At 43.8% G+C, this 14924-nt stretch overlaps 1 protein-coding gene across 1 annotated transcript in view; it reads left to right on the top strand.

Annotated features, from left to right (window-relative positions):
- LRP8 (LDL receptor related protein 8) overlaps positions 1–5966 on the top strand; it is a 219409-nt gene extending 213443 nt beyond the window's left edge. The window contains exons 17-18 of the mRNA XM_044300565.1: positions 312–490; positions 1701–5966. Coding sequence (XP_044156500.1) covers positions 312–490; positions 1701–1739 — 218 coding nt within the window. The 3' untranslated portion in view covers positions 1740–5966. The remainder of the gene's footprint in view (positions 1–311; positions 491–1700) is intronic.
- Positions 5967–14924: the final 8958 nt, after the last annotated feature.

Raw genomic sequence — 14924 nt, 5'->3', positions numbered from 1 at the left:
AGTGAGTATTATGCAGCGGACAGAGGAAGCGATTGGACCCTGCGATCGCATGATCACCACGTGTCTCGGGCATAGAAGAGATGCCAGTTCTTAGACCCGGATCAGCTCTGCTTGGGGTTGTTTTCTCCTGTAGCTGAGGCTCTTCTGGATGCCCCAGTTACAGAGGTGACAGCAAAATGTCAGTGTCCTCCAAATTATAAAAATGTCTTTTACCGTCTCCACTCGATGCTTTCTGTGCCAGTCTTTTCACTGCCACCTTGTTCTTCTTGTCAGCCATCATTGCCAATGTGCCACCTCTTCCTTTCTCTTAGCTGTTCTTGCCCTCCTCTGCCTGTCCGGATATCTCATCTGGAGGAACTGGAAGCGGAAGAATACAAAGAGCATGAATTTTGATAATCCAGTCTACCGGAAAACGACGGAAGAGGAAGAGGAGGAGGAAGAAGAGATTCACATTGGTCGGACAACTCAGATTGGGCATGTCTATCCAGCTGTGAGTACTACAGCCGCAAAGCAGCAATAGGTTTATATGTGTCAGTACCGCTGCCTATTTTATTAATAGGATGGTGTAAAAATGTGTGGCTGCTTGATCTATTATGGCTTTATCATGTATTGAGAAATTTATAGTACCATACAGTGTCCTAATTTCAGCATTGTACAGTACCCCAATGACAGCACCATACAGTGCCCCAATAAACAGCACCACCATATAGTGCCCCAATAACAGTGCTGTACAGTGCAACAATAACAGTGCTGTACAGTGCAACAATAACAGCACCATAGTGTCCCAAAAAGGTGCAATAGTCCCCCCAATAACAGCACCATACAGTGTCCCAAAAAGGTGCAATAGTCCCCCAATAACAGCACCATAGTGTCCCAAAAAGGTGCAATAGTCCCCCAAAAACAGCACCATACAGTGTCCCAAAAAGGTGCAATAGTCCCCCAATAACAGCACCATACAGTGTCCCAAAAAGGTGCAATAGTCCCCCAATAACAGCACCATACAGTGTCCCAAAAAGGTGCAATAGTCCACCAATAACAGCACCATATAGTGTACTAAAAAGGTGCAATAGTCCCCCAATAACAGCACCATACAGTGTCCCAAAAAGGTGCAATAGTCCACCAATAGCAGCACGGTACAGTGACCCAATAACTGCACCATAAAGTGTCCAAAAAAACGCGCCATAGTCCCCCAATAACAACACGGGTACAGTGTTCCAATAACAGCTCCATACAGTGTCCCAAAAAACAGCACCATAGTCCCCCAATAACAGCACTGTACAGTGTCCCAAAACCAGCACCCTACAGTGCCCCTTTAATATGCTTTGCAACTATGGTACAAAACATTAACACTTTTAATGTAACACAGCCTCGTACCTACCCCTCCTCCACCTTTCCTTCCTTATCCAAAATACACTGTCATCTTCTGGAAATAATCATTGCTACTATAAAGGTGGACAAGGTTTGATGAATCTACACAGCAGTGAAAATAAGTTCTCTGGTAGTCTTTAATCAAAGTTAGAAAACCCTATGCTGTGCCTCCTGTAAGCCGCAGGTTGCAGGAGATCTTGCAGACCCCCGGCTGCTCTCCCTGATTGATGTCATGCATCCTTCCCGGTGGAGGAGTCTCCTCGCTGGGTTGTCACTTTGTTCTACTCCCGTCACATCATGTCCTCATTTTCTATTCTTATTTTCCTTTCCAGCGTGTGGCGTTGAGCCTGGAAGATGACGGTTTGCCTTGAGGATCGATACCAGGTCTGACACTTATCTCAGTTGAGCGAGGAACATCCGAAGAACTGTCACCGGCCCCGAGTCTCTCAGCAGATGACAAGTCAACCATATCATGTTGTGTGCTGCCACTGCCCGGGCCTGACGAGGCAGATATGTTACAAATCCGTGAGACCTAACAGATTGCGTCTGATGCGTAAAATTCCCTGGATACCGGGAACGACAAGATTTCATAGATCACAAGCGACAGGCAGCAGAGAAATTCTTAAACCCGCTGTTATTTATTTTGGTGATGGACAACCACAAAAAAATATAATAATTCAAACATCCAAAGGATGTAAGGGGTTTCTATGTATAATCTTTTATACAGATTTTTACTTGACCCTCGGCCGAGGCATGCCCTTCTCCCTCTTCTCCCCCCGCTCTGTATATAGCCGTCTCCTGGGACAACCTGCTGTTTTAAAATATTATATTTATAGACCTTTTTTATGTACATAACAAAACTTTGTGGTTCTCCATCAGCATATGCATTAAATTAATGATGAAAATTAAATTTTTTTTTTGTAGGATATTTATTAACCTGGGCATGTGTGGGGGGGGGGGGGGGCAGGAGACTTTGCGATCGGCTAAGGGAGGTTTGCTAAAAAGGACAGGGATGAGAGTATTTATTTTTTGTATGTTCCGGGTTTCTATGTTTGCAGTAGTAGATCTCTGATCTGTTCAGTAACTTTACATACTTGTTAATGTTCCTCTTTTTTTAGGTTCCCTAAGGTGGGTGTTAATAAAAAATAATAAAAAAATCTATAGTTCTGGTGGCTGGAGGAAAAATTATAAAAAAAATAATAATAAAAAATTAGGAATAAAACAGCTGAGAAAGAGAAGAAAATTTTTGGAAGCCAAGTTTAACCCTTGAAGATCTCAAATACATAATAATATGCTAAACAGCGATGTGTCTTTTATGGAATAGGTTGAAAAGATGTTAGTTTTATATTTGCTGGATGATGAATTGTAACACTGGCGTTTTTAGGGAGAGATTTATTAAGACTGCTTTCTGCGCCAATGTTCACATCTCCTGTGCTGCCGGAGGGCACGCCTAATTTGGTGCTTCCTTCCGCAGCCCATGCGTCTAAACAGAAATCTGTTTCTGGCTTCTTTTGCAGCAGAAAATTGGCGTAAATGAAGATAAATTTGCCACGTCCCCTTTCTGAAAAGTGGCAAGAGCAGCGTAAACCTACCCTTTGCATTGCACTTTTTTTTTTTTTTTTAAGTCGCACTTAAAAAGTCGCAAACACACGTGATCTCTACTGTTCCTCTGTATGCCTCAATTTTTATAGAGACACCCAGAAGTTATTTTATTTTTTGTTGTATGGAGGCCGTACAGCTCCGTACTGATGAGCCGTATAGTTTCCTTGCGCTGCCGTATGAGCCCATAATACCCATGCCAAGGGCTGAGATTCCTGCACACGGGAGTGCTGCTTACAGGGGGCACAAACTTTCACACGTATCCACTCTGCCATCTGAGCTAAGGGCTGCAAAAATACATTCTGGTGCTATTAATCTCTCCCATTATAAAAAAAAAACAAAATCACATTGGTTCTCATTGATGAACCAATTGAAGGACAGTCCGTTGCCGATGCAGCACGTACTGTATGTACACTATGGGCCTCCTGTATAAAAACAAATGGCAAACAGTGAGGGGTAACTCCAGGAACCAATCAGATTTAAAGGGGTATGCCCATCTCAGACATAAGGGGGCATGTCGCTAGGATATGCCACCAATGTCTGATAAGTGGGGGCACCTAAACTTAGAATGGAGCCCGCAATGTGTTGGAAGGCGCACGGCTGCCATCCATTCATTCCTATGGGAGCGCCGAAAATAGCTATTTCCATCAGCCTCATAGAGGAGAATAGAGTGGTGGGCACTCTTGCACGGTGCGCTTCCCATTCAATTTAATAGTAATAGTATTTTCAAAGCTCCCATAGGAATGAATGGAGGGCGGCCGCGCATACGTAGTGCACCCTCCAGCACTTTGCGGGCTCCGTTCTAAGTATAGGTGCGGGTCCCGGAGGTGGGACCCCTACCTATCAGACATTGGGGGCATATGCTAGCGATATGTCCCCCAACGTCAAAGAAAAGCAAAGCGGAACCTGATTGGTCGCTAAAGGGACTTTTGTGACTGCACAGCTTTTCATGAGAGATTTATCATCTTTGCTCGTAAGTTGTAGGTAGGAGCGAATACATTTCAGTCGAAGAGTACAATCACTTTATATTGACTGCAATGCCGGGTGCTAATCGAATGTACAGTTTACTATTCTACCTGCATGGGGCTAAATTGTAATATACTAGTCTTTTAACAATTTGCCTAAATGTATATTTCATTCAACTCCTTAAATACATGTGTGGAGTCATTCAAAATAAATTTGAAGCTCTTGACACTAGAAAGGGCTGCTCCGCAGGCATTTCACTTGTGTTCTATCGGTAAGCGCCCCCTACAGCTTGTATGACCTCAGGCCACCTCTTTGACTTTAAAGGAGAACACTTTTGGACATTCCAGCTATTTCAAATGTTTGCTTTACTTTCGGTTTTCGTTATTCACATGCAGAGCTAAATTCAGAATTCTGCTGGTTTTCCTGTTACCAGAGAGCAATGCGTGACAGTAAGGCCTCGTGTCCGTAGTAGATGCGGAGGCATACGGAGTCCCTGTGTCTCTGTGCTGCCTTCGTGATATGACATCCAATGGAACATGGCACTTTTCTTTCCTCACAAATTCATACAAAATACAATAGAGCCCCACAGACTTGGGCCTCATGCACACGTATACAGGCCCCGGCCATTTTTTGCACCGCATCATGGATGGGTCCGCAATCTGGAAGGTCCAGTGCGGAACTGAGGCACGGAAGCACTACGGGGGGGGCTGCTTTCTCCCAGAAAGAACCCCCCCCCCCCCCCCCATGACCTCTGACTATATGTGGCACCAGGAGGCTGCGCCATTAGAAATACCTGCTCTTTTCCTCACACTCAGTGACCTCCCTATCAAACCAAGGGCATAGATAGATAGCATTAGGTCACCTTAGTAAAATGTTGGTTTTTTTTCTGCTTCCTGATCAGAGTCTGTGATAATAAAATATGAGCCTTTTATAATACGCAAATGAGCGGTTTGGTGTAACGAGGGCGTCGCCCTTGCACCATAACGCCGCTCCTTTCAGCATCTAGCTCCACCCGCCCTTCTTTGATTGGCAGGGCCAGGCACCGTCCTCTCACTCATGACACATTTCTTGGCATATTGGTGCATGCGCAGTGTAGCCCTGGTTCTTGTCAGAGATTAAATAGCCTGTGCTGCGCATGCACAGTAACGTCGATCTCCACACAGAAGAGACGGATCTCGGCATCATGTCATTGGCGCATGTTCAGTACAGACAGATTTTTTCCCTAGCGAGAATCCGTGCTGTTTTGCGCATGCGCCGATATGCAAAGCTACAGCACATAAGCAAGAACAAAGAACCAGGTGAGAATACATCACCACTGCTTGGCCCTGGCAAGCAAAGCAGCGGCCGTGTGCTGAAATAAGTGAAGGAGTGGTGATATGGTGCGACAAGAGCAACAATAACGCCCTTGTTGCACCAAATGGCTCATTTGCATATTATGAAATAGCTCGTATCTCTAGAAATAGGAAGCATAAGAAAATGTTTTACTCAGGTGACCTAATGCTATCTATCTATGCCTTGGTGCATGTACGGTAATGTGCATGAGGTTTTAAACTAGCCATACACATAATTCCCATGGGTATGGCCAACCCTGCAGGGATGCTCAACCTGCGGCTCTCCAGCTGTTTTAAAACTATAACTCCCACCATGCCCTGCTGGAGGTTGATAGCTGTAGGCTGTCCGGGCATGCTGGGAGTTGCAGTTTTGCAACAGTTGGAGGGCCACAGTGTAGTATGAATGGCTAGCTTTACACTTAGCATTCAAGTCACTTGTCTAACAGCTGAGTAGAGGTAATCCGTTGTCTGTTGCCAAGGGCAACCATCAGCATTTCAAAGGTCTCTCTGGATATAAATGAGAAAAACATGAAATAACTCCAAAGCGGCACAAAATAAATAACGTATTTGCAAAGTTTCTTTATGGAGAGAAACATTTGTAAAATTGGGATAAAAGTGGTGCTTAAAGGGAACCTGTCACCGGGATTTTGTGACCGCTAGCACATCCGCAATACCCAGTCCCCATAGCTCTGTGTGCTTTTATGGTGTAAAAAAAACGATTTGATACATATGCAAATTAACATAAGAGTCATATCTTGTGTGACCAGAGAAGAGTCATATTTTCAATCTCAGGTTAATTTGCATATGTATCAAATCGGTTTTTATACACCATAAAAGCACACAGAGCTATGGGGACTGGGTATTGCGGATGTGCTAGCGGCCATCTAGCAACCCATGTCCTCAGCTCTATACCCAAAATCCAGGTGACAGGTTCCCTTTAAAGGAGTTATACCATGAATAATGTAAAAAAAATATATAATAACCTCTTTCTAACAAAGCTAGAACCAGCCCTGTACCTCGTGGATCCAGAGATCTCCACATTTGTTGCCCAATTGTTCTGCTAGATTTATTTCAAGCTGTCATCTTAGGGGGCGAGTCCTTTCTGCTGCAGCTGATGACAGTTGAAGGATGCAACTGAGCATGTCCACCTCAGTGATCAGGACAGAGGAATTGGAAAATGAGCAAACAGCAGGTGGCGCTATACAGATAGATTTCATTGAATAACTCAGTAGCTAGAATACATTTTTAATTACATGTAATTACAAAACTATTCAGATCCAGGTGCTGGTTGGAAAATTTTATTTTTCATGGGACAACCCCTTTAAATCAGTTAAAAAACTCTCAAGGCAGTAGTGATGCACAAGCCTGTCCTAGGCTCCTGTGTGCAACCATTATACGTTACTCTTCGCATATCCCATATATAAGGTAATGTCATCAGATCTCACTGTAGAATGTGTCTGGGCTTTTATACTGCAGAGCTTTGTGTCCTTTAATTGGAATAAAAAGAATATTTTATTTTAAATGATGATATACGGTACATTTTTTTTTATTTACAATTTTCCAGATTTCATGCATCAATTATAGATGTTATTTCACTTAAACCCCGAACTCAAACCTGCCAAAAGCTCAACTCTATTTATAATAAACTTATCTTGGAATCCTGCTCTCCCTGTTTGGCCTATGCTTATATACAACAGCCAGTCTCAAGAAGAGATGCACTGTAAAGCATGGTGGCAGGACAGACAAGCAGTCAGAGCCAGTGGTAAGACAAGAGGAGGATTTCAGACTACCCCAGGGTTCTGAAAGAAAAATCTGATTATTCAGGTGTACTTCTACAGTCATGTGAAAAAATTAGGACACCCTTTGAAAGCATGTGGTTTTTTGTAACATTTTTAATAAAAGGTTATTTCATCTCCGTTTCAACAATACAGAGAGATTAAAGTAATCCAACTAAACAAAGAAAACTGAAGAAAAGTCTTTTCAAGATCTTCTGTAAATGTCATTCTACAAAAATGCCTATTCTAACTGAGGAAAAAGATAGGACACCCTTGCCCCTAATAGCGAGTGTTACCTCCTTTGGCTGAAATAACTGCAGTGAGACGGTTCTTGTAGCCATCTACCAGTCTTCGACATCGGTCTGAGGAAATTTTACCCCACTCCTCAATGCAGAACTTTTTCAGCTGTGAGATGTTTGAGGGGTTTCTTGCACGTACAGCCCTTTTCAAGTCACCCCACAGCATCTCAATGGGATTCAAATCTGGACTTTGACTTGGCCATTCCAGGACTCTCCATTTCTTCTTTTTCAGCCAATCTTTGGTTGATTTACTAGTATGTTTTGGGTCATTGTCATGTTGCATGGTCCAGTTCCGCTTCAGCTTTAATTTTCTAACTGATGGTCTCACATGTTCTTCAAGCACCTTCTGATACACAGTAGAATTCATCGTGGATTCTATGATGGTGAGCTGACCAGGTCCTGCTGCAGCAAAGCAGCCCCAAACCATGACACTTCCACCTCCATGCTTCACAGTTGGTATGAGGTTCTTTTCTTGGAATGCTGTGTTTGGTTTACGCCAAACATGTCCTCTGCTGTTGTGTCCAAATAATTCAATTTTGGACTCATCTGTCCAAAGAACATTATTCCAGAAGTCCTGGTCTTTGTCAACTTTATCTTTGGCAAATGTCAGTCTGGCCTCGATGTTTCTCTTGGAAAGCAAAGGTTTCCTCCTTGCACACCTCCCATGCAAGTTAAACTTGTACAGTCTCTTTCTGATTGTAGAGGCATGTACTTCTACATCAACAGTAGCCAGAGCCTGCTGTAGTTCTCGAGATGACACTTTAGGGTTTTTGGAGACCTCTTTTAGCATCTTGCGGTCTGCTCTTGGGGTGAACTTGCTGGGGCGACCAGTCCTGGGCATGTTGGCAGTTGTTTTGAAAGCCCTCCACTTGTAGACTATCTTCCGGACAGTGGAATGGCTGATTTCAAAATCTTTTGAGATCTTTTTAAATCCCTTCCCAGACTCATAGGCTGCTACAATCTTTTTTCTGAAGTCCTCTGACAGCTCTTTTGCTCTCACCATGGTGCTCACTCTCACTTCAACAGTCAGGAGCACACCAAACTAAATGTCTGAGGTTTAAATAGGGCAAGCCTCATTCAACATGCAGAGTAACGATCTACTAATTATGTGCACCTGGTGTGATATACCTGTGCGAGATCTGAGCCAATTTAAGAGGGAATACATGTGAGGGTGTCCTATCTTTTTCCTCAGTTAGAATAGGCATTTTTGTAGAATGACATTTACAGAAGATCTTGAAAAGACTTTTCTTCAGTTTTCTTTGTTTAGTTGGATTACTTTAATCTCTCTGTATTGTTGAAACGGAGATGAAATAACCTTTTATTAAAAATGTTACAAAAAATCACATGCTTTCAAAGGGTGTCCTAATTTTTTCACATGACTGTATATTGCTATAGGCAGGATTTTCCATTTGGGGGCCTGATGACTGACACTGTGGAGCTATATTAGGGGACCATACTGGCCGTCACTCTGCTTTTCCAGTAACGGATACATTTAAGGAAAATGGGATCTGTCAAAAAAAATATGTGAGCACATTGCCATTGACTTACAATCATGCTGTATTTTGTGCATATTTGCAAATCTGCACGAAAAACTGCGATGTGTGAATTTAGCCCATCAGCAAGTCAATCGTCTTTATTTTTCCATTCCTTTTGAATTCACATTTAGCATGACTTGTGTCAAAAATATATGCAAATGAGCCTCCAGGAGCAACGTGGGCGTTACCGTTACACCTAGAGGCTCTGCTCTCTCTGCAACTGCTGTTTCCTGCACTTTGACAGGACCAGGTGGGATCACATTTATACTGCCTGGTCCTGTCACTCAAAGTGCAAAGGGTGCAGCAATTGCAGAAAGAGCCTCTAGGAGTAACGGTAACGCCCCCGTTGCTCCTGGAGGCTCATTTGCATATGAAGGTTTTATTATTCATAGGTAAAAGGTCTCTTGCACATGAAGGTTTTTTTTTTTTTTCCCGTTTACGTTCCGTTTTTTGCGTTTCGTATACGGAACCATTGATTTTAATGGATCCGTAAAAAAAAAAAACGGAAGGTACTCCGTATGCTTTCCGTTTTTCCTTATTTCCGTTCCGTTCAAAGATAGAACATGTCCTATTATTGTCCACATAATGGACAAGGATAGGACTGTTCTATCAGGGCCCAGCTCTTCTGTTCCGCAAAAAACGGAATGCACACGTATGTCATCCGTATTTTTTGTGGATCGGTTTTTTGCGGACTGCAAAATACTGAAAAAGCTATACAGTCGTGTGCAGGAGGCCTAAGTCTGCTGACAGATCCCCTTTAATGTAAGTCGTGCACAACACGCGACCCACCTGCGACATGTTGCACTAACCTAATAGAGCGCTTGGTCGGTACTTGGGATGTTTCAGTTTGTCGGGCAATCCTTTTTGGCCATAAAAAGGGTTAATATCAAACTCATTAGTTAGCGACTCAGAGCACAGATATAATGCCAACTGCTGCATGTTGGTATATGTGTATATATATATATGTGTGTGTGTGTGTATGACTGTGTGGATGTGTATATATAGCTACATACAGCGCACATCATGCAGATCTGTCAGTGGATGCATTGCAGGCTGGCCTAGCATTGTACGAGGGCACTTTACATTGTTCTAACCGACATAGATACAGATCAACCAAAGCTGTTCATATTTTTTAAAATAAGGGTTGAATTTCTTAAAATGACATTTTGCTCTGTGTGTCTTTTTTATATATAATGTCTGGCTCCAACGAGAGGTCATTGAACCCCTACATTCCCCCACCTGGGTGCGGAAATCGCCCTTCTGGCTGGTGGTGGGCAGCGGGTTTGGCACGAGGTGTGATATCTGATGTTGGGGTTTACATCTGTAAATAATTGCCATGTCTTAACCCAGATTTTTAACTTGTTGTACAATTACGACTTGTTTCTACATAGACAAATTAAACTTTTTTTTACCCTATGTGTTTGTGTCCGCTTATTTTGAGGTTACTTTTTCAAGTACAATTGTCACCTCACCTGTCGGTACGTATCCCTGGCCTTCTTCATCACTGTCGGTACGTATCCCTGGCCTTCTTCATCACTGTCAGTACGTATCCCTGGCCTTCTTCATCACTGTCAGTACGTATCCCTGGCCTTCTTCATCACTGTCGGTACGTATCCCTGGCCTTCTTCATCACTGTGGGTACGTATCCCTGGCCTTCTTCGTCACTGTCGGTACGTATCCCTGGCCTTACATACTCTACAGCTCCTTTCACGCGAGCGATACGGATTGTGTCAGGACCACGCAAGTTCACTCAGTGTTATCTGCGATTGCGATCAGGTTTTTCCAAGCGGGTGCAATCAGTTTTTGATGCGCTTTTCAATCGCCTGAAAAAAAAAAAAAGCGAAGAATTACAAACTACATCTTCTAGCGTCCATCAGTGAAAATTGCATTGGATTGAATCCTGACGCCTACTGTTTTTTACGCAAACCCCATTCACTTATATGGAGCCACAGCTGTGTGAAAAATGCACAATATAGAACATGCTGTGATTATTTTCCTGAACCCAGAGGAGATGTGTGCACAGAGCCACTGAAAACAATGGATCAGGATGCCATGCGTTTGCTTCACGCATCGCACCGAGAGGGAAAACTTAGCTCATGTGAAAGAGTTTATGTTTAGTCCTCATGTGTTCTGAATGGAAAGAGATCCGTTCAGGATGCATCAGGATGTCTTCCGTTCCGGCAGCATTCCGTTTTGTGTCCGGTCATTAAAAAAACAGATCCGACACTGAAAACAATGTAAGTCAATGGTGTCGGATCATTTTATTTTATTTTTTTAATCTAAAAAACGGATCCGTCACCCATTGACTTTCAATGTATTTAGCGACTGGTCTGTTTTTTTTTTTTCCATTTTGATTTTACACAACCGCATCCTAATAGAACGGATGCCTCCTGATGTGCAAAATCAAAACAGATCCGTTTATTTCTGGTTTTGTGATCCTCTGCCGGATCTCCAATACCGGAATTAACAACGTAAGTGTGAAAGTAGCGTTTCGTGCGGATCCGTCATGGAATGATCCGTTCAGATAATACAACTGCATGCATCCGTTCAGAACGGATCCGTTCATATTATCTTTAACATAGCCAAGACGGATCCATCTTGAACACCGTTGAAAGTCAAAGGAGGACGGATCCGTTTTCTATTGTGCCACATTGTGTCAGAGAAAACGCATCCGTCCCCATTGACTTACATTGTGTGTCAGGACGGATCCATTTCGCTCAGTTTCATCAGACGGACACCAAAGCGTCTGTCTTCAAAGCGGAATGAAAAAGGAACGGAGGCAAACTGAGTGGATCCTTTTCCATTCAGAATGCATTAGGGCAAAACTGATCTGTTTTGGACCACCTGTGAGAGCCCTGAACGGATCTCGCAAACGGAAAGCCAAAACGCCAGTGTGAAAGTAGACTTGGGGTACTTTCACACTTGCGTTAAAATTTTCCGGTATTGAGTTGCGTCCTAGGGGAAAAGTTCAGGATGCATCGGGATGTCTTCAGTTCAGTAACTGTATGGTTTTTGGACTGAGAAAATACCGGCATTATTTTCCATTGAAATGCAATAATGCCGGATCTGGCCCCAAGTGTTCTGGAAAAACGGATCCGGTTTTGCGGTCAGCGCATGTGCATACCTTTTAAAAATGTGAAAAAGATAAATATCGGATCCATTTTTCCAGATGACAACCGGAGAGACGGATCCGGTATTGCAATGCATTTGTAAGACGGATCCGTCTGCATACAGATTGCCATATCCGGCAGGCAGTTCCGACGACGGAACTGCCTGCCGTAATTAACAACACAAGTGTGAAAGTACCCTTAGATAGCCAAAAATGCAGTTACCAGAAGGCTGCGAGAAGTACTGGTACAATATGAAGTGAGAAGCCTGATGAAGAGGTCAGCTCTGCCTCAAAATGCGTTTTCTGCTGTATATGTTGTTTTTTTTATTTTTTTTATTCAAAAATCCTTTGGAAACTTTATTCTCCAGAACTCTTTTTCCTCTATACAAGCTTCTCGCACTTCAGTGGTCAAACGTCTATAGCCAGCTACCTTTAAAGGGGTTGCCCCATTACAACAACTTATCCCCATCCACAAAACAGGGGATAAGTGTGTGATAACCGGGGCTCCAAACGCTGGATCCCTAGAATGGGGCCATGTGCATCCCCATTTGAATGTAGCTGCAGTCAGGCATGCATGGGACTTTGGGACTGCAACTGATAAGAGCACAAGCGCTCCGCTATCGCCAGCAGTCCCGTGAAGCAGCAAGTACACATGTATGTCCGTCACTCAACTGGGGGAACACATGGGTGAACCTATTCTAGTGATCCAGCAGTCTAACCACCACAATCAGACAAAGGATGGGGGATAAGTTATAGTAAGGGTCCATTCACACATCTGCAAATTGCGGATCCGCAAGACACGGACACCGGCCATGTGCGTTCCGCATTTTGCCAACCGCATAAGGCTGGCACTATGATAGAAATGCCTTTTCTTGTCCGTGGTTGCGGACAAGAATAGGACGTTCTATTTTTTTATTTTTATTTTTTGCAGGGCCGCGGAACGGATGTGTGGATGTGGACTGCACACGGTGTGCTATCCGCATCTTTTGTGGCCCCATTGAAAATGAATGGGTCCGCACATATTCCGCAAAATTGTGGAACGGACGTGGACCCATTTTGCGAACGTGTGAATGGACCCTAATGGAACAACACCCTCAAGGATTTTTTTTTTCAATTTGGGTACCTTTTAAAAACACTTTTTTTTTTTAACACAGTTTGTTGACAGAATGGCATTTTTTTCAGGACTTTTACCATCCCCTTCTCTATAGCGAAGAAAAAACCTGAAAATACAGTTCAAACATGTTCAAGAAAATTCCTCCACTGGTTGTTGTATACTTTATAAAAACGCTACATCCGCAATTATGTTCCGCATTTTGTGGAAAGGAATTGCGGACCCATTCATTTCTATGGGGCTGCACGATGTGCGTCTCGGATCCGGAATTGCGGACCCGCACTTCCGGGTCCGCAATTCCGATCCCGAAAAAAATAGTACATGTCCTATTCTTGTCCGCACTAGCAGACAAGAATAGGCATATTCTATTAGTGCCGGCGATGTGCGGTCCGCAAAATGCGGAACGCACATTGCCGGTTTCTGTGTTTTGTGGATCCGCAAAAAACGAACGGATGTGTGAATGGACCCTTAATCTGTGTTTTCGCTATCTTCAGAGTCAGCTTGAAGTCAAGTGGGCAGCAGCCTCCTTGCTTCAAGTCAAGCTAAGCCCCTTACCCGTCCTCCCTTCACTGTGATTGACATCCTGCTGTGAGGCTGGGATCGTGCAAGTCTTGCGCATGCGCGGTGCACTCCTTGTCACTGCGCGATCCCGTTTCCGCCACTCAGCCGGCCGCTTTCCTCTCTCTGAGCAATGCGCCAGGCTTTTCCATCATGCGCGCATGAAAAGAACAGGTTTGACACATAACTGAGCTGAACGGAATCTAAAGACCCCCAAAGACTATAATGGAGGTCCGTTAGGTTTCAGCTCAGATGATTTTGGAGCAGAGACAAAAGTTGTGCATGTAGGACTTAGGTTTGCGCTCAGAGGAAGATTTTTGAAGCGGAGACAAAACGGACCCCATTATAGTCTAGGGCAGTGATGGCGAACCTATGGCACGGGTGCCAGAGGTGGTGCTCAGAGCCCTTTCTGTGGGCACCCACACCCTGGAAAAAGTCTATGGTGTACCAATATGCCGTAGACTTTTCCTGCCATTCATCAGCGCCGGGCGCACTATGAACAGCACAGGCAGCGCATTGAATGTAGACAGGCTATTATAGCTGAATGATAAAGTACATGGAATATATACTATATTGGACTGTAGTATTCAGGTTAAATTGCCGTGTTGGCACTTTGCAATAAATATAAGGGTTTTGGGTTACAGTTTGGGCACCTGGTCTGTAACAGGTTAGCGATCACTGCCCTAGGGGGTCCTTAGGTTCCATTCGGCTATGTGCCGAATCCGTCATTTCCGTTCTACTGCTCCTAAACGGGAAGGCTTAACGGTGATGTGAACTAAGCCCGCCATTTCTGTCTGAGAACCGTTATTTTAGACAGAAAACAAAATACTTTGTGCCGGACTGCTTTTCCTAAAATAACAGCCGCACATGGCATTATACCTTCACCTTCATATGGCCATTGACTGGCGTAAGTGTGCAGGGTACTGCTTAGTTTTTATTTTTGTCATTCTTCACAAAACTGTCTTAAAAAAAGTAGTTGCCCACAGCAACCAGTCTGCCATTATTAATCTTTGCGTTCACCACTGTTGATACTTGTCTATAATGGGGCAGGAAGTTATGCTCTTTTCAGTAAAGCGCAGCGGAATACGTCAGCGATATATAAGCGAGTAAAATATATAAATCGTATTGCACCAGTCCACAACACTGCCTGCCAGGCGTCCTCACACCTCACACACAAGCATTCAAGACTATCTTCCGTACGGCCGGTGGCCATTTTCTCGGAGACACAGAAACCTGGCCCTCCCAGCACAGTGCGAAACAAATAATAGCACAC

This window comes from Bufo gargarizans, chromosome 7, assembly GCF_014858855.1.
Source record: "Bufo gargarizans isolate SCDJY-AF-19 chromosome 7, ASM1485885v1, whole genome shotgun sequence".
Classification (NCBI taxonomy): Eukaryota; Metazoa; Chordata; class Amphibia; order Anura; family Bufonidae; genus Bufo; species Bufo gargarizans.
This window is presented reverse-complemented; position numbering and strand designations above follow the sequence as displayed.